At 44.5% G+C, this 18,926-nt stretch overlaps 6 protein-coding genes across 6 annotated transcripts; 3 read left to right on the forward strand and 3 right to left on the reverse strand.

Annotated features, from left to right (window-relative positions):
• Positions 1-232: 232 nt before the first annotated feature.
• On the reverse strand, positions 233-1,348 carry AOL_s00083g329 (uncharacterized protein; the record flags this gene model as incomplete). Its single annotated transcript, XM_011125508.1, has 1 exon — positions 233-1,348. One exon carries the CDS (start codon positions 1,346-1,348, stop codon positions 233-235), a length of 1,116 nt encoding a protein of 371 aa, XP_011123810.1.
• A 3,908-nt stretch (positions 1,349-5,256) lies between these two features.
• AOL_s00083g330 (uncharacterized protein) lies at positions 5,257-6,975 on the forward strand (the record flags this gene model as incomplete). Its single annotated transcript, XM_011125509.1, has 1 exon — positions 5,257-6,975. One exon carries the CDS (start codon positions 5,257-5,259, stop codon positions 6,973-6,975), a length of 1,719 nt encoding a protein of 572 aa, XP_011123811.1.
• Positions 6,976-9,456: 2,481 nt separating this feature from the next.
• On the forward strand, positions 9,457-10,095 carry AOL_s00083g331 (uncharacterized protein; the record flags this gene model as incomplete). The annotated part of the gene is made up of 1 exon (XM_011125510.1): positions 9,457-10,095. The coding sequence occupies one exon, from the start codon at positions 9,457-9,459 to the stop codon at positions 10,093-10,095; it is 639 nt and encodes a 212-aa protein (XP_011123812.1).
• Positions 10,096-10,114: 19 nt separating this feature from the next.
• AOL_s00083g332 (uncharacterized protein) lies at positions 10,115-10,720 on the forward strand (the record flags this gene model as incomplete). Its single annotated transcript, XM_011125511.1, has 1 exon — positions 10,115-10,720. One exon carries the CDS (start codon positions 10,115-10,117, stop codon positions 10,718-10,720), a length of 606 nt encoding a protein of 201 aa, XP_011123813.1.
• A 787-nt stretch (positions 10,721-11,507) lies between these two features.
• Positions 11,508-12,920, reverse strand: AOL_s00083g333 (uncharacterized protein; the record flags this gene model as incomplete). Its single annotated transcript, XM_011125512.1, has 1 exon — positions 11,508-12,920. The coding sequence occupies one exon, from the start codon at positions 12,918-12,920 to the stop codon at positions 11,508-11,510; it is 1,413 nt and encodes a 470-aa protein (XP_011123814.1).
• A 994-nt stretch (positions 12,921-13,914) lies between these two features.
• On the reverse strand, positions 13,915-17,844 carry AOL_s00083g334 (uncharacterized protein; the record flags this gene model as incomplete). The annotated part of the gene is made up of 3 exons (XM_011125513.1): positions 13,915-14,130; positions 14,412-17,697; positions 17,762-17,844. 3 exons carry the CDS (start codon positions 17,842-17,844, stop codon positions 13,915-13,917), a joined length of 3,585 nt encoding a protein of 1,194 aa, XP_011123815.1.
• Between the last annotated feature and the right edge of the window lie 1,082 nt (positions 17,845-18,926).

Consider the following 18,926-nt stretch of genomic DNA (forward strand, 5'->3'; position numbering starts at 1 on the left):
AATGATTGGTGATGAAGAGAGTAAGAGAATGAGAATGAGAATGAGAAAGAGGGGAGGGTAATGTTTGCCGTATTAATGTCATATAAAAAGAAGTCGTCAGAGTCGATGGATATTAAAGGAGCAAGTCCCATGGGAATATCAAAATGTAAGGCCGGTACCCTTCCAAACCACTCGGATTCTGCATTTCAAAAGGAAATGCATGAGGAAAAAAAAAAAAATTCACCCACGAAAATTATAAAATATCCTCACTCTCCGCGAATCCAACTTCTCCATTAGACAGATGTATCTCCAATACCTGTCCAGGCCTCACCAGACCCCTGGCATCAGCAATCTTAACCCCCCCATCGAGCACCACCATCTCACTCTTCTTCACCAGAATCCCCGCCTTTTCCAACGCCATATCCGGATTATCCACCGCCCTCAACCTCCTCGGCGGAACCACAGACCCATCATCCGCAATCCCAACCCACCCACCTTTCGCCCTAAACGCCAAAACCAAACAATCCGCCACTTTCCACCCTTCCTTCCCTTTCAGCATGGCAATATCCCCAACCCTAACCGCAGTACAATCCTCCAAAGTTCTCTTCCTATCCCCAATAGCCCCACCGGGATGAAACCCATGAAAAACATCCTGCGTCTTCCTCCCTTCAATAGTATGCATCGTATCCGCCACCGCCAAAGCCAATGCATCCCCTAGGGCAACAGTAACAGTCGTAGAAGTCGTCGGAGCGGGTACTCCAAACGTCACTTCCTCCTTCTCATGAACCGGTGTCGGTAATATTATCGCATTCTCCCTCCCCATCGTCAACGGACAACTATTCCTACAATTATGAGCCGTCATGGCGATAACCACCGTCTGCGATGGTATATGACTCAGAATCTTGACTAGCTCGGTGGTGGTACCGGAGTATGTAACCAACACTAAGATATCTTGAGCTCGGATTATTCCCATATCGCCGTGGAGCGCTTCAGTCGGGTGGAGGAAGAAGGACATGAGTCCTAGGGAGTTCATGGTTGCTACCATCTTTTGGGCGATTTTACCGGATTTCCCCATACCGCTGAAGATTACTTTGCCATGGTTGACGGAGAGGGAGTGGGTTATGCATTGGACTGCGTGGACGAAGGCGGTTCGGGCGGTGGGGTTTGTGGTGTAGATTCTGGTTAGGTGGGATAATGAAGCTGCTTCGGTTGCTAGGACGTGGACTGCTAGGTCTAGGATTGATTCGCTATTTGAAGGACCTGTTTCTAAGGGTGGTGTCGAAGGAGGGGAGGCCAGACAGGTTGTGGTCTTCGGAGCGGTTGTGAAGTTTGTGGGGAGGGCTTGAAAGATGCGGGAGGATGTCGACATTTTTTTTCAAAATTATTTTTATATTTATATAATTTTTTTTTTAAAAAAAAATAGCGAAACCCTTTTGGGGTAGCTGCTAGCTTAGAAGCTGGGTTGCGTGATCCGATTATAATTAACAAAATCGAATTAATGGCGGCGGCGGCGACTGGACCGAATAGGACGAGCTGCGAGCTCTTTTATTTTAATTATCAATACCGGGGAAGCAGCTGTGCTATACAACGGTGCAGATTTGCGCGGTATAAGATGGAGAGAAGGAATTGATGCGAGACCTGATCGGGATGGCGCAATGATAAGGTGGTGGTACCGGATATTCGGCTAGGGCGCTTGAATTTGTCAGTTTGAAAAAGTTAACGTTGGTGGAGATGTTAACGTTCTGTAGAGAGACGCTATGCTATAATTGCGGGTCAATTGACGGTGGCGTCTACGGATAATAAGATCAATTGGCGATCCGTATCGTAAAAATGGTGAGAGATGGAGGAGATAAGACCACCGAGGGTTGAGATAATATAAAATAGTATAAAATAGACTTAGATAAGTCCAGGTAGGTAGAAAAGTATATATGAATAGAATAATAAAATAAAATTAGAGTAAAAAATATATGTAGATGCCGAAGACCCTGAATTCAATGTGAAAAAAAGGAAGGCGAAAAGGCACCTTGCATTGTGCTCGACCTCGAGTCAGGGTTTTAAGTTTGTCCAAACTTTTTTTTTTTCCTTCCTTGAGAACCTTGGGCCTTGCCGAGCTTGTATTTAAATTTATTTTCGTCTTCCCGATGCAATGCCCTTCTTTATGTGACTCTTTGCTGAATAATTGAATTCCCTTCTTTGACGTCTTCAAAAAAGCTTAAAACATAATATAAGCAGGCTGCATGTGTAGCATGATCGATTGGAACGGTTTGAATCACAATGTACACCGCGGATATTGATCCCCGTCCGCAGTGCTAAGCATTGAAGACGTTTCGTACACATCGATCGGACGAACACATGCATGGGATGAGATTATATCGATGGTCTTTCTTTGTCTTGCGCGGGGACCACTACCCGTTCGAGTTACCCGTTCCAAGTTAGTTTGCTGGTTAGGGCACCCGATGCAGGTGACAACCAAGCTGTAAATATGTAGGTGGATGACGGACCCCGTGCGAAATCGAATCGATCATCATTAGATCTATTCGGGCGTTTCCACATCGATAATCTCGGGATGCCTCATTTCGATATCCCGTTTGATTTGATTTTTGTTCGGAAGGCCCTTGCAAGTGGTTAGTATCGGGTAGGTACATCATAACCATTACATACGTAGTATGTATGTAAGTATGATTGTGGCAAAAGAGCCGAGGAAGTTGAATTCAGATGGATTACTTAATTCGACTTACCAGTACTATAGCTAGCTATACTGGTGGTAGCTTCGGATATTGATGGAGAACTGTGGGTTACCTAAGAGGTGTGGCAGCGATGGTCTCGACTCGGGTTCCGTCGCAATTAGATGGATCATGAAAATTAATTTAGGACCGTTTAGATCCGATTGATAAGATTTATCGAAGTATTGATTAATCACCCATCTTTCAAGGGAGGAGCGGAAAGTGTCGGTGGTCCATGGTTGGATGAACTTGGTTCACGGTCCATTTCATGCATAAGTCCTCGGTGTTATGAATGTGACCCCCCCTTCTGCTTCTTGTTCTTCGACAGAGCTGAAGCTAGGGGTGGGCTCCACACCTGAGCCCCTCCACGGACGCAAGCAGCAGGCAGCTCCTCTCTTTGAGATGAATGAGGGGCATCGATATGATGTTGGATGTTGGACACATCGACGTTATCGATATTTAATGTTCGTGGATCACCGTTTTGGAGTTAACTTACTTACCTAACTTACCTAGCCATGTTGGGTTATAACAACAATAATATGGATATCTCTCAGCCAAGGGCGAAGTCGGATTCTTGTTTCCCACACTAAGTCTTTTTTCCCAAGTCTGCCATCTGTGAGTACGGCATAGGGCTCCCGCAAGATCAGATGATGGATGATAAGGCTAATTAATCTGTATCGACTGTACAGTTTAGTAAAACAGAAACTGTTGGGGAAGTCCATCATATCATGGAGGAAATCCCAATGACAGGACAATGTGATCATGTTCTGTCTTTTTTTAATTTTAATTTTCGAATTCGATTAAATATTAAATACAAATATACGTAGAGTATCTGAGTAAATCCGGAGTATCTCACCAACTCCGAGGTATACGTATACGTATACTCATGCAGTTGGAAGAATGCAAATTGGCCATATGGGGGAAGGAGGAGGCAATAGGAACTGGCGATGCGAATTCCGCGGGCCCAGAACGACATCCCTGGATTATCACTTAACCTAGTCTCAGCTAAGAATACAGGCTGCAGCTAAATACGGGAGAATTCGACAGGAGCAAGGGTTCCAGTCCATCAATAGGTAAAAAAGGAAGCTTGACCGGTTGTGTCCGATAAATTATCGCGATGACGGCGAATTATATTATCCATAGAGAAAATACTCTGGTCTGCTGGGATGAGGAGGAAGGAAGGTGAGCTCAGGGTCCTTTTGAGTTTTATTGGCTCCAAACATATTTTCTGTTCTACTCTATTCATTCTATTAATTCTATTCTGAATTCATGAAGTTATTATCTTTAGACTACCTGTACTAGTAACCGTGTGATATTGGTGTCATATGCATCGCCATAGCGGCTGTAGATGTATGCTATCAGAGTTGAAAGTGATTATCTCGTATATCAGTCAGTGAAAGCATGAAGATAGATACTTAAGTACATACCTGGCTTAAAATATAATATAAGAACCGTCTACCGATCGATCGAAACTATAATTAAAATCCGCCATGTCGTCCCGATGTCATCATATCCGCTAGCTATCACCATAAACCCGGCTTCGTTGGTACTTTCCTACCTCCTTACTTAGTACCAGTAACTGCCAGTCACCGAATTAACAGGCCACACTGCTGCACTGTATTGCCAACGAACAACCTCTACAGATGAATATATCTACATTCGCTCTTGGATTAGTTACTTCCTTAAATTAATTAATTGATTAATCCAGTCAGTCGGTCAGTCCAGTTCAACTTCCCGCGAATAATACACCAGACGCCTATCTACCTATCTATCTGTCGACTGGTCGTCGTCGTTTGACCCCATCCTGGCCGTCAGTTGGTGCTCTCGTGATACAACCGTTGGGGGTCCCCTTCTTCCTCTTCCCCTTCATCTTCTTATTCCTCTTATTCTTCTTTACAGGTATCAAGCTGGCTGTTCTGTTGGCCATCAGCTAGTCAATTTACATAAAAAGCGCTTTCGGAGCAGCCATCCCGCAAACAGGACAGAAAGTGCAGCCTCAATAAAGAACCAACGCCAAGTTGCCCTGTTTCTGTTCCTGTTCGAACGTTCCTGTTTATTCCCCCCAAAGAAACAAGAACAGCTTCTTAATCCAACCTCCGGTTCCAAAACCATCATCATCATCTTCTTCATCATCATCATTTTCAGCTTCAGCTTCGGATTTATCGTTGCCCTCCATCTAGACTCTCGCCGACTCTGCACCTACTATACTCTATAGGTCCTCTTTGTAATCCTAGTTACCATTCCAGCCGTCTTTAAATACACAATTCACTCGCATCGAAAACCCCCGTTTCTCCACTCTGCATACCGGCCTTACCCCGTTTTACCCTCTCCCTTGTAACATACCGACTCTTTCACCCATCTACCTTCTACAAAGAGCCTCCAAAGATAAACTACTATCTGCAACCTGCGCCGGACGCGAAGGGGAAAAAAATAAAAATAACAAAAAACAATAGTAACAAAATCCCCCTAATTTTTTGTTTTCTTATCCAGTCCGTTCCAAGAAAGACCTATCGACCGAGCAGTCCCAATCTGTCTTGGATTCTCTCAACTCAGAATGGCATACCGAGTCCCCCAACACAGATTGACATCAACTCCTCAAACACAACAACCCAAAGATCGACCGTCCCTCTCCGGCAGTGCCTTTGGCCAATCTGCTACCGCCGGCTCTGAAGAATGGGTCGTCTTCTCTCCAACCTCCGATGCTCAGACCGTCAAGACTCCGACGTCTGGTAGAGTCAGTCGGATCAGCGATCTAGGCTCGTTACAATACGATAGCTATGATGATGAATTGGAGGACGAGGAAGAATCGCAGGCCGATGGCATGGGCGATGAGGAAGAGGAGGACGAGGAGGAGGAAGATGATGACGAGGACTATGACGAAGATATAGACCTGCACGGCTTTCAGAATCCGTACCATCAGGGACCGGTTATGCTACCGCAACATGATGGATTAGGGACTTTCCCATCGGCCGTCAGCAGGCAGGGTTCGCTCGAAAAATATGAACCGGAACCGGCTATACTACCGTCGCGTAATTCGTTCACCAATGCCAGAATACAGGCGTGGAGAATGGAGCAATCGAGGATCCTACTGGACGAAATCGAACGAGCGACGAAAGGCAGGCTAGGTTTGAGGCAAACCGAGGCCGAACGATTGGAAGAGGATATGGCTACAATGAGTGACGTTGGTTTGGAAGAAGCGAACGAGAGGGCATTGGCCGACGATGCTGTGGACAATGCGACCTTCTGGGAAAGAATCAGGAGAAAGTTGGTCCAAGACATAATGGGATTGGATGACATGGTCCTTCAGATAATCTTCGGGGAAGCTCTCCCTGCGGAATTCGAGAAGAGCATATCGGGTGCATCCACACCCACTGCAACTGAGGGAACTGGGTTGAAGCGGATGGATGCTATGTGGGAAGAGAGGCTCTTCGAGAGATTGGCACGTGAGCTGGGCGTTTTGGCACAATATTATACTCCAGACGTCGCGAAGGCTGCGTTCTCAACGTATGTCACTGGGGGCGCCCAGGATTCCACGGGAGTACCTTCTATAGCTGCCAAACCCAGAAGCATCGGGCCCGGAACACCACTCTATGCCCTATACCCTTCCCTCAGGTCGTCGACTTCCTTCTCGACGCTTGACCCCCTATCATCAACCCGTCAATTCCGTCCCACGATTGACGGCGAAGATGACACCGATAGTCATGCCGCTAACTGGGGCATTGAAGACCGGCCGCTGACTTCGTCTCTGCATTCGGCATCGTCCGAGGCCCGTGTTGACGCTGAAATTGTCCGAGAGTACTGGGAGAAGGAACTAAATGTACGCATGCTCTTCTCCTACCTTAAATCCAAGCTTGCCACCGCACCAACGGCCATCCAAGCATCTCCTGCTACTGCCCCCACAACGCGCCGCCCTTCGGCTTCGTCCACTGCCACCGCTAGGACGGTACCTGCCATCAACTATAGGTACTCCTCCGCCAGCTTGAATCAACCTTTACACCAACAACATCCACTGATTTCGCATGCCCAGACCGTGAATAATACTACGAAGGCGAAGAGAATCTCGCCGATTGCATCGTTGACTTCGGTTTTGGGTGTCGGTATGGGAGGGTTCCGATCGGGGAGTAGCTGTGCATCGCAGTCAACGACTAAGAAGTCCGGACCGAAAGTGGCATCTAAGGGAACCGTTTCGTCCAAGCATTTCTGGGACGTCGGCTCTACGGTTGGAAGCAGCAGAAGCTCGTGTGTGGGTGGACCCGTTTGGGCAGACGTATAGGATGCGTTTGTTGGTATGCTTGTTTGATAAGATAAGAGATAGGTATGGGACGACCCTCCCGGTTTTTTGTTCAATGATACGCTGAAGTATGATATTATGGAGGGGTTTCTGTTCTTTCCGGATTGCACAGTGATATGGTTCTCATGGGAGCATGCAAAGCGGATTGTTGATTGATGAATTGGCCTCCTTTTTTTTTATTGATCCACTTTTTTTTTTCATCGTCCTTTCCCTTAGTTTTTGTTTTGTATTGATGAGCAGCAGCATCACTTTCACTCACAAGCGGAGCATTGACGTCCTACTTGCATTATTTTGTCCATTCACGGGGTTTCTCTTTTTTTTGAATTAATAACGGGGCTTTCGTTTCCTTCCTGATTTTTTTTTTGTCCACTTCCCCAAACTCTTCTCTTCCATGATTGTATATTTATTTTATTCTTTTTATTCCTTACTTTTACCTTTTTTCTTTATTTATTTGATCCATGGCGACGGAGGTTGGCAAAGGTGTGACAGAACGACTATTATGGCATCATCATCATTATATCATTGCTCCTATTTTTGTATAAGGATTTTCTTTCCTCTTGAGCATCTTTACTACTATTACTACTATTGTCATTTTACTATTATGATGATTATTATCATTACGACCTACTTATAATATAGATTTCTTTTTTGTTTTTGTAATGAGGTTTTAGATAAAATGAATACATGTTCTTTCTTCTGTGTACGACGGCGTACGAGGCATTTAATATTTTTGTATAAAAAGGTAATACTAATGTATCCCGAAAGCACGGTCCAATCGAGGCTAACCTGGGTCATAAATTAAACCTCGAAGCAGGTAGTAGGTACCTACTAGCTAGTCGGAGTATGAGAAAGATACCCAGGTACATGTAGAAGCTACATACTAGTATCTGTCAACATTCCCCGGAAATAATATCATCTTTTCTAACCGATGTATTATATAAATTATAATATTTATTATAAAGCCGAGCTCCTCAATTTCTAATCCGAATGACCTGGAACCACAAGTAGGTAAGTGGTTACGAATGACCAAAAGTTGAAACCGTATCGATATATCGATAGGGAAACCGGAAACCGATAGACTGGTTGGCTAGTTGGAGGACTAGTTAGATCCAGTCTAGACCACCAGATTCAGCTCCTTATCGAAACGCTACACAAAGATCCGGTTGTCCTCCCCTCCCCCCTCCCCTCGCTGTGCTTTTCCAGCCGGGTTAACCAGCATCAGCTCGAACAGCCGTTTGGAAACCCCTCACGGATACAAATTCAAATTCAAATTCGAACTCGAACTCGGTGTGGCAGTTCAGGTTGTTCGTTTCGCTAGCTAAGTACCTACATAGCCGTGATTTTACCTAAACTTCCATTCCCCCGCAGATGCATATGACCATCTTTTCTTTTCTTTTCTTTATAAACCGGATTAGCCTGTGCTGTAAGCTTAAGCTACAAAAAAAAAAAAAAAAAACACATGGCAGCCACCGGGCACACCCTGCAGGTATCATGTATACTTTTGATATATATAAGTAGAGTATTATATTCATGCAAGTGATTTTTCTTTGACGGGTACTTACATGTTAGTTACGTCTTGGCTCTCTCCCTCTTCTTCGGCTGTTTTTCTAAACTATGATATGATCCGGTGGTGTATGTATGTATGTGCGGGTCAAGATAATCCATGTTGGTGAGGGTTTATGCTTATATGTAATAATATCTGGAGGTATTAATATTAATATTTTAATCAAATATGATTTCCCGGATGGATGGAGAATCGAGAGGAGTGTGATGAAGTAATTATAGTATGCTGTGTGACCTTTTTTTTTCTATTTCTCCGCTTCTCACCCTTTTTCGGGGCTTATATTATATTATACTTAATAACCGATAGCTTACTGATAAGTTCCTTTAAATCTTCCTTTTTCTTTCTTTCTTTCTTTCTTTCTTTCTTTCTATTGTATTCACAGACAGAAGTTTTAGTTTGAGTAAAAACTAAACTGGGGTGGCTCATATCACATCACGGTTCGATTTAACGATCACACGATATCACATAAAACAGAGACTTAAACCCGGATTAATTAATATAAATCCAACACCCGCCACCTTCCGGGACAGACGTCACCGACCAAACCATCTATTTTCACTCCATCGCAAATCGATATCTTTAGCTTCAGGGGAATAGTTACCATCTCCCAACTATATCTTCATAAGCCCCGGGTATCGGATCCCCCGGTTCGATTCCAAAAAAAGAAGATATTATATTCCTAGCTCCCTGGTTTCCTTTCGCCAAAGCTTCCGCATGTGTATGTGTATGTTCTAGATGCTGGCTAATCGGAGCTCACATACATTAGCTCAGCTAAACCCATCGTAGACGAAGAAACATTAAAAACCCCCCTCCCTTGTCGAAAACAAACTAAAAAAAATAAATAAAAATATATTCAAAAAAGGAAGTTATTAATTCCAAAAGAGATAGATAAAGGAAGGATGACTAGTTCCCTCAACTTCCCACGTTTCTTACTCCCTGCGTTTCCACGATGGGAATCTTCGCTTCTGAAACGGAATAGACCTGTCGAGGATGTTACTGCTGCGACGATGTCACGAAGACGATCGAGTAATATTCCAACGATAACAACGTCTGATGATAATCCCTCACGTTCATCTTCTGACGATGATGGTTATGAAGAAGAAGAAGTAGAAGAATTACGAGGACAGGATATTCCAACTCGACAATCGAGAAACTTGTCGCATGATTCCGGGTGTATAGTTTCTGATGAAGATAATGGCGATGATGAAGAGAGAATTGAGGAGGAGGAGGAAGAAGAAGAAGAAGAAGAAGGAGAAGAGGAAGAGGGAAGTAGCGATGAGAACGATAGAGCATATACTTATGCTCCATCAAGGGGACCCGGGAGATATTCATCTTCAGTCGATTCCTTAGAAATCTATTTAGACACTGAAAGCGGATACGGCGGTAGTTCCGACGACCTCACAGTTCCACCTTTAAACGCCACTACTTCTACATCTCCTTCTTCCTCTTCCTCCTCCTCTTCATCCTCCTCATCCTCCTCATCAAGTTCTCCCCCAAAAAAAAAAGAACCTCATCAACTTCTGGCCTTCCAACCGTAACCCCCTCCACCCACCCCGCATGCAAAACCCAACCCTATCAACCACAACAACCTACCTAACCTGCTCAACCTGCCACACAAACCTCTGCTTCACCTCCTCCGTAATCTCCAAAGGTTTCACGGGTCGTCACGGAAGAGCATACTTAGTCTCCTCCCTCCTCCCCACGAACATAATCCACGGTAAACCCACAAGTAGGGCATTACAAACCGGTGCTCACACCGTCAGCGATATCAGCTGTAAGATCTGTGGGAGTAATCTGGGTTGGAAGTATATCTATGCCGAGGAACGGGCGCAGAGGTATAAAGTTGGGAAATATATTTTGGAAACTGGAAGGGTTCGGAAGGTTAATTATTGGGATGGGAGGGTTGGTGATGGGTTGGATGAACATGGGAGGAGGAAAGGTGAAAAGAAGGGGAATGGTAATGGGAAGGTCGGGTGGGAACCTGGATGGGAGGATTTGGGGGACGACGATGGTGATGGGGAGGGGGTTGAAGTCGATTTGGCGGATGAAGAGGAGTTGGAGGCTATGTTTGCGGGTAATTGGAATAAGGATAAAGCGCTGAGGAGGAGGGAGAGGAGGAGGCTGGCTGAGGAGGCGAGGAGGAAGGTTGATTCTAATGTTTGACGAAAGACACCTTATACGGGTATACCATATTGTTGGAATAGGATGGGATTATACCGATTGTTTTTTTTTCTTTTGATATCTAGCTGGCGCATTGGCGAGTTCTTTCTTGTTTGAAGTCGATGGAAGTGCGGGATTATATGATACCTATGGTTTTTTGGGGGATGCAAGAATGTTATGCTGGTCTGCTCTTTTGTTTCGCAAGTTTTACTCTTTTTTTTTAGCCAATGATGATAATGTATAATACTATGACTCCGTTAGAGCAGGCTCTACAATCCTTGGATACGATAAGAATGATGTTTTTTTATTTGTATTCTTGAATAAAGCTACTACCTAGCCGTAGGGGAAACTGAGGGTTTTCTAGGGCAGAAATTCCGCCTTAGGTCTGCTTTTTTGGGCAATTAGGACGTCTTGACTGCTAGTTAAAGCGTCTTAAAATTTAAAAGCGACCCCAAAAGCCCATCAAAACCCCGTACGGGGTAGTAGTAACTAAGCTAATGCGTGCTGTGTGTCCATTTCATTACCTACTATATATCGCATTTCGACGTAGCTTCGTGCTACGTAAGTCAGTAGTACTTAAGCTATAAGTACTGAATATGTATCGTACAACCGAAGATAACCCCTATACCACTCCCATTAAACCATTATACCAGTGCGAGTTTCAATCAATAAAAAAAATAAAATGAATAAAAATAGAAACGGGAAAAAAAAGGAAAAAGTAAGAAACTGAAGAAAAATATAATCAAAATCAAAACTTTTTGTGTCACTGCAAGCCGCTGTATCCACCCGCTTAAGGAACCAAGGTTCCTTCTTCGGCTGCTTTCTCTTCTTCTTCTGTGGTAACTCTTGGTTTCTTGCTGTTGCCAGTTGCTGCGACCACCGGTTTCTCTTCTTGGACGACGGGGGTGTCGTCTTCTGCCTTTCGCTTTGCGCCAGCACCGTTCGAAGTACCCGAACCTGAAGCTGCAGACGAAGGTCCAGCTTCTGGTGCCTTTGGCTTCTTTCGTACAGATCCGGAAATATCATTCGCCCCGCTGATAATATTTTCAAACATCTTTTTCGCATCCTCCGAGCTGCCGGACATGATACTACTCAATATACCCGCCATTTGTTCCTCCCCTAGATTTGCCGGCTTGGTGGGTTGTGGCGGTGTCATAAGATCCCTCAATCTCAATTCAAGTTCCTTGACCAAATCCTTGCCCTCTTCGACCGACTTCTCGGCTTCATCCTTTGGTTTGTCACCGACTTTATCCCCGTCTGCTGACTTAATAGCGGTTTCCTCCGCCTCCACCCTCTTTTTACAACTTGCGATGGCGGATTTCATATGTTTCACTGCTTCATCCCTGCCTTTCTTCTGCTCCTCCGGTGAAACCTCATTATCCGCATCTCCTTCCCCGCCACCTTGTGATGCGAATTCCAGTGCCAAGGAAAGCTTGTAATGCGCTTCTGTGATCAATGTAGATTCTGTTGGGTACAGTTCGAGTTTTATCTTCAAGGCCTCTTCCAAATCCACACAAGCCTGTTTGAATGACTCGGATTCCAATGATACTTCTCCGAGGATATCGTGCACATCTGCTAATCGTTCTTTGATCTTTTTCAAAGTCTCCGCATCTTCTGTTGCGGCTTCGAGGCGTTTGTTGAAGAATACACGGGCGAGGTCGAGGATATTCCATGCTAGCGTAAAATCATCGTCGTCTTCTTCTTCTCCTTCTCCGTCGCCCTCACCACCGCCGGCTGTGTTCTCATCATCGATGTCTTCGTAATCTTCATCGTCGTCTACATCGTAGTTATCGTCGCCTTGGAAGGAAAATACACCACCCTTCTTAAGTTTATCGCTCTCCTTGAGTTCTTCATCGCCCGTTCCGGTCTTTCTTTTTGCTTTCCCTTTGCCCTTTCCTGTTTCTTTACCACCCTCTTCTTGTTGTGCACGTTTTTTTTCACGCGCAGCTTCACTGTTACCGACTCCCGTTCCTAGAACGTCTGATTTTTCGAGACCGCAGTGGTACAGAGAACGGCCGTAGAGGTATAGGAGATCGGCGTTTTGGGGATTTTCTTCACCGTTGACGAGAGCTTGGAGTTCGGCGGCTGTGGCGTAGAGTTCGGCGGCTTTGGAGTAGTTCTTGTGGGCGTATTCTTTGGCAGCTTCGGCGGAGATGGTGGCTAGCTTTTGAGGGTTTGGAGGGTCGGTTGTTGAGGTTGACATCTTTTTTTTTTCTTTTATTGATTTGAATATAAGATGTTCTTTTGGTTCTTTGGTACTTGTGATAGTGAATTAATGGTTGTTTGGTCTTTTTGAGGTTTTTGGGAAGACGCGAGAGAGAGAGATGGGGATTGGATGGGAAGGATGGTAGGAATGGATAAATGAATGGATAGATGCTGCCCGTTTGTTGGTGGCGTCGATGCGACAGTTACTGTACCCGCACGCGTTTTCTTGAGCAAAGCGCGTTTATAAAGAATAACTCTACCGAATTTTAATTTTGGGAGTTTCTGGAGCACGAGCATGCAATAATTGCTATTGAAGACTTATAATATTCCAAACCTACTTAAGTAAGTACTTTAGGTAAGTAACTAAGGAAGCTGGAGTACCTTCAGAATTACCAGATATATATATCGACTCGACTATGGCGAAGACATATAAGCCCTTCCCGGTTCTCAACACAGGGTATGTCGTAAAATGCAACAAAATATATCTTCATAATGATTCGATTCAAACTATAATACTACTCGAATAATAATTTCACAGCATATTGGCTCATGATGGAATTCTGTGATTTGTATACTTGTAACGTAAGGCAGAGCCGTAGGAGTGTCGACACTCCCATGCATACCGAATAGTGATGTGTTCTTAAGTTCTTCAAATATAAACTATAATATATACCAAAGTGTGGACCGCGTCTGCAATACGAGACTATATACCTAGGTATATACTACCTTCTACTCTGTCGTTGGCGCTATGGCTCAAGTCTCCCCCTAGCCCTCCCCCAAACCACCATATTTCAGGTTTTGATACCTCCTATCCTGACGAACTTTTTACTCAGTGGGATTGTATTTAATGCGGCTGGTAGCGCGGAGCGAGGCTGTTTTGCCTAACCTGCAGCAAGAAATTTTAATACAGTGGTACAAATTTATTTTTATTTTGATAGAATATTCTTTGATTGAAGAATATAGTCGTTATCTCACCCACCTTGAGCTTGGTATCATCGGCCAGACTTGCGCTGGACCCGTTGACTATATGAATCAAGCAGCTCGCGAATCAATCGGATATTTTCAGGTGTGCCTTTTGCATCACTAAGGTGCATATATCTTGTTGCATCCCTCCCTCTATAATCTTTCGAGTCTGGTAGGGCACCGTTTTCGAGGAGCAGCCTCACCATTTCAGGATTTCCCTCGAGAGCTGCTTGTAATAGGGGGATCTATTGATTTATAGGTTTAGCTAGAAGCGCTTCGAAGCTCGGTATGAATATTCAGCCCCGAGAGGACTTACCTCCTATAAGATTGATAGTATGGTATGAGCAGCAGTATCATGCAATTATTTTCTCATTTATGTAATTTATCGTAGAGAGTTCAGACTCGGGTTATTGCACTTACGTACTATTATGACAGGAAGCCAGACAGGAAGGTCAGTGGCTATTGGACAAATTACGCTAGATCGATATGCAAGCGAGAATTTATATTCAAGGTCGGATTTACTTACTGGGTTGATCGTTATATTTGGGTCCGCTCCTGCTTTGAGCAAAGCCCGCACAGCGTTCATACTCCCATATTTTATAGCGAGTGAAATTGGTGTACTCCTCTCGTGAAGCTTTTGATCTATATCGATCTTGCCAGTATTCAATATTAATTGAACCATATTTTCGCTGTCCGCCTTTATTGCTCTCAATAGCGGACCATGGCCAAACTCATCCGAAAAAAGAGGATCGACTTTTGCCTCCTCGATCAATATTTGAACGATCATCTCCTGTCCGTATTCCATCGCAGCTAATAGGGCCTTGCCCTTGTTATAATGTTCGTTGTGATGCTCGAGCTTAACTCTGTCTGTTTGAGGGTATAGCAGCCGAACAACAGCCTCATGACCCTTCCGTGCTGCGAATAGTAGCGGTGTGCATCCCTTCGATTCGAATTCTTCATAAGCACGAGAGTCAGGGTCGACTTTGCCCGTTTCAAGTAACAACTTAACGGTGGGTGCAGAACCACTTTCAGCTGCATAAGATAGCGGTGTCCGTCCTTTAATATCTCTTTCATCAAGGTTTACTTTGTCTGTTTCGATCAGAAGCTTAACGTTACCTTCTTGTCCCCATCCTGCTATGTATGACAATGGCGTTCGCCCTTTCCCATCTCCTAAGTCTGGATCAACTTTTCCTCTTTCAAGCAGAATCTTAACAGTACCTTCCTGCCCCCGTGCTGCCGCATATAATAGCGGCGTGGTTCCACTTTTATCTCTGAGATTAGGGTTAACTTTGCCTGTTTCAAGCAGCCTCTCAACAATACCTTCTCGTCCCCATTCTGCTATGTATGACAATGGCGTTCGCCCTTTCCCATCTCCTAAGTCTGGATCAACTTTTCCTCTTTCAAGCAGAATCTTAACAGTACCTTCCTGCCCCCGTGCTGCCGCATATAATAGCGGCGTAGTTCCACTTTTATCTCTGAGATTAGGGTTAACTTTGCCTGTTTCAAGCAGCTTCTCAACAATACCTTCCCGTCCCCATTCTGCCGCGTATGACAATGGCGTTCGCTCGCTCTCATCTCTGCTATCAGGATCAACTTTATCTGTCTTAAGGAGGAACTCAAGAACCGGTTCTTGTCCCTTTGACGTAGCAGAGAAAAGCATTGCCGTTAGTCCATTCCGGTCCGAGTGCAAGTCGACTTTGGCGCCCCTTTTGGAAACCAGCTCCTCTATATCACGGTTTCCACAGCAGAAGGCGTAGACCAGTGGTGTTCCCTTAACACTGTCTTCAGCGGCGATGCCGGCCCTTCCCTTAAGAAGTATGTTGACAACTGCTGCATGCCGGTTCCAAATAGCATACACCAAAGGTGTCCGACCGTATAGATCTTGAGAGTCTACTGCTGCCCCGGTCCTGAATGGTACTGAAATATTTCTCCAGCGGCCACCAATACCCCCTAACAATAGCTCGACAACGTAGTCGAACCCGTTTCCAGCTGCCCAGGATAATGCCGATCGTTGATATGTGTCGTCCTTGGAATCGAGGTTGATGTCTTGGTCGGTGTCGGTTTCGAGCAAATGTATGATAGCTGCTGTAAGCCCGAAATATGATACGATCATCATGGTGGTAAATTTTCCTGGAAAGCGGTCGGTTACGGTTGTCCAATAAACTCGGAACCAAGTCGGGCAACGCTTGGAACTTGCATCGCATAGTTTTAAAACAGATTCCGTCTCTGATCTATTGGCCCTAAATCCGGGCGCTGTTTGGTCGAGAATAGTCCTTGATTCGTGGAAGTGAGCCGTCCAGTGTTTGGCCGAGTAGTCAAGAAATCCGTTTTTCTTGACGTACTCATCTAGCATATCATCTCCTTCGAGGGGGTGGTCTTCGAAATCTTTGAAGAGCAGGTACTGGATACAGATCTTCGTAAGTAATAGGTGAGAATCCTGCAACTTGAATGAGTACTGTCGTCCGGGCCCAGGATTGCCGTTGGTAGGATTCGATATGTCTTTGTACGCCGGGCTCGAGCTCGCCAGGCTAGCTTGCACGGACTGTGCTGGTACTCCGTGATTTTGTACTAAAAATTCCTTTACAGTTTGGTGAAGCAGGTATATCCTCGAATCTTTGATTACGATCAAAAATCCGCAAAGGTCCCGAATATGGTCCCGAAACCGGGCCTCCGGTTCAATGCGAAGGTCGCTGCAGGATTGGTGATCATTTTTGAGGGCCAACGCCATGCACATCTCCGTTAGGGATAAGGGTCGGACCGCTGCAACCACTATTTGTAACAATTTCTTAGCCTTTTCGAAATTGTGGCTTTTGTTCAAAATCCTCTCGTATGCCTCATTAACTGTTCTTGATACTCGGGTGATGGCTTCGGATATCCCAATATTGTCGGTGTAAATATCGGTCTCGATTAAATCAAGAGTGAGGTATACCCACAAGTACGTCCTGTTAGGAATGCTCATAAGGTTTTTTAATAGTAGCTCTTCATCTTCGGATTCCAATTGGTGCTGTGTGCTGATATCCTCGACTCTGGCTTTAATATATATATCGATTTCTCGAGAAATCTTTTCCGACTCTTCTTCACTCTCTCCGCTCAAGTGAATAACCCTGGGTTGACGGGATCCTATAAGGCCGTGTCGGATCTCGCTATAGGGTCGACTAATTAAGAGAAACTTCAAATTGGGGGCCAGGCCCCTGGGACCATCTAGTTTGCTTAGTTCTTTGACAAGTTGGATCCTCCCGCTACCTTCGCATTCATCGATCGCATCGAGAAGACACACAATTTCGTTATGTTTCGACTCGCTTTCATTAGATGGAATACTCGGATTACTGGCCCGTGCAACGCTGAGTAGAGTCCCCCATAGTGCCGTAAACGAATTAATGAAATTGTCTCCGCGAATTTCAAACTGTTCAAGAATTTTTTCGGAAAGCAGCTCCCTTCTTACACTGAAGAGTTGGTGCAAAATACAACATATCGCATTTGTGACACTCTTCTGGTCCTCGATGTCGTCCTTGAAGAAGAAATAACAGGTTGTTCGAGATTTATTGTTCGTAAGAACGGAGTCGATCAGATATTTAGCAAGAACGGACTTTCCACAACCAGGGTCTGCTGATACCCAAAGCGACTTTGACTTGCTTTCTTGCCATTCTTGAAACCGCGGGTGGGTTACAAACCATTCACATGTCCCCGGGACACGATCGGGATTTCGGTCTTTGTGTTCTTGGTAAGATGTCTTGTAAAGCCTCTGCAGAACCGAGTGTTTCCTTGATTTCAACTTTTCTGACGAATATTGGTTATCTACGGTGGTTATTTGTCTATTCAAAAGTCGACCTATAGTTAGTTCCATAGAAATAAATAGACGGCTGCAAGAGATCTAACCCATGGTTGATTATTGTTCCAGCTTGGAAGCCCACGCGGCATTCTGTATTAGAGAATGCGCTCTCTCTCGTCGATTCCATCATACTGACTATCGTAGCCATCTTAGGCCTGCTAACCGCCTCTTAATTAGCTTCATAACACGCCTTCTATTGTTTTTCTCCTTCTGATTACCTGATATCGACGGCACTATATTAAGTTCTTATCGACGGCACAGCTATATAGGTCACTTGGGTGATCGATTGTATCATGAACTGGAAATCGGTGGGTTCCTCCACCCACAGCTGAATAAAGCCTTCTTGTTGATTTTATGAAGTTTATAAATTTATTATAAGGTAATTAATGAAGTAGGACATCCATACGCACTTAAGTATGTATATGCATACGCCGAGACAAGTATGCATATACTCCCCTACGTGTGGTTTTTTTTTTACCCCGCTTTTCGAGGCTTAGATGTTTGAGGGGACCCTCGTTTCTTTTGCCCAACTGTTTTCTGTCTAAAAATTGAAAGCCACCTCGTTTCTGCGATATCAAAGCCAGATCCTACGTAGTAGACTTGAGAAATGTTCTTGACGGGCCCTAGCTCGGTTAAGCTAAGAATTGATATTAATCGGGACATGGAATTATATTATAATATATTATATATTATAACTCTCAATGTTAAACAAATCTAACGCTAGCCACGGGCACTAAGTCGGCATTTAGGTTCTAACCAGTATATATAACCAGGCAAATATTGTTTATGGATAATCGAGTTATCTTCGAGACACCATCTTTTTGTGTTGTATCTGTGGTTTTTCCTTCTAGCCATGCCTTATATCAAAGTCAACGTCAGATTCGAGACACTGTATAGATTTGAGGGCTTCATATTGGGCCCAATTGGGGTTCAATGGCTTTCGGGAACATTCACGAAGTTTGAGGTATGTTTAGTTGACAAAGTGGACTTCTTGAAAGCTCTTGTTCTTTTGGAGGGTACATGACCTTGGTCGACGTTGAAGGCTGATGGCTAGGTACGTTTCCCGCAATCATAAACGAGAATAAAGGACGGGCAAAGAGTAATTACGTAGAAGTGAAGTGAATATTCTAGGAGATAATTACTTAAGTATATAATATAATGCTAACCGTTAATTTCTCGGGCTGACTAACTATTATTGATAAGAGAAGCTCA

The sequence above is a fragment of the Orbilia oligospora genome (assembly GCF_000225545.1).
Source record: "Orbilia oligospora ATCC 24927 unplaced genomic scaffold scaffold00083, whole genome shotgun sequence".
Lineage (NCBI taxonomy): Eukaryota > Fungi > Ascomycota > Orbiliomycetes > Orbiliales > Orbiliaceae > Orbilia > Orbilia oligospora.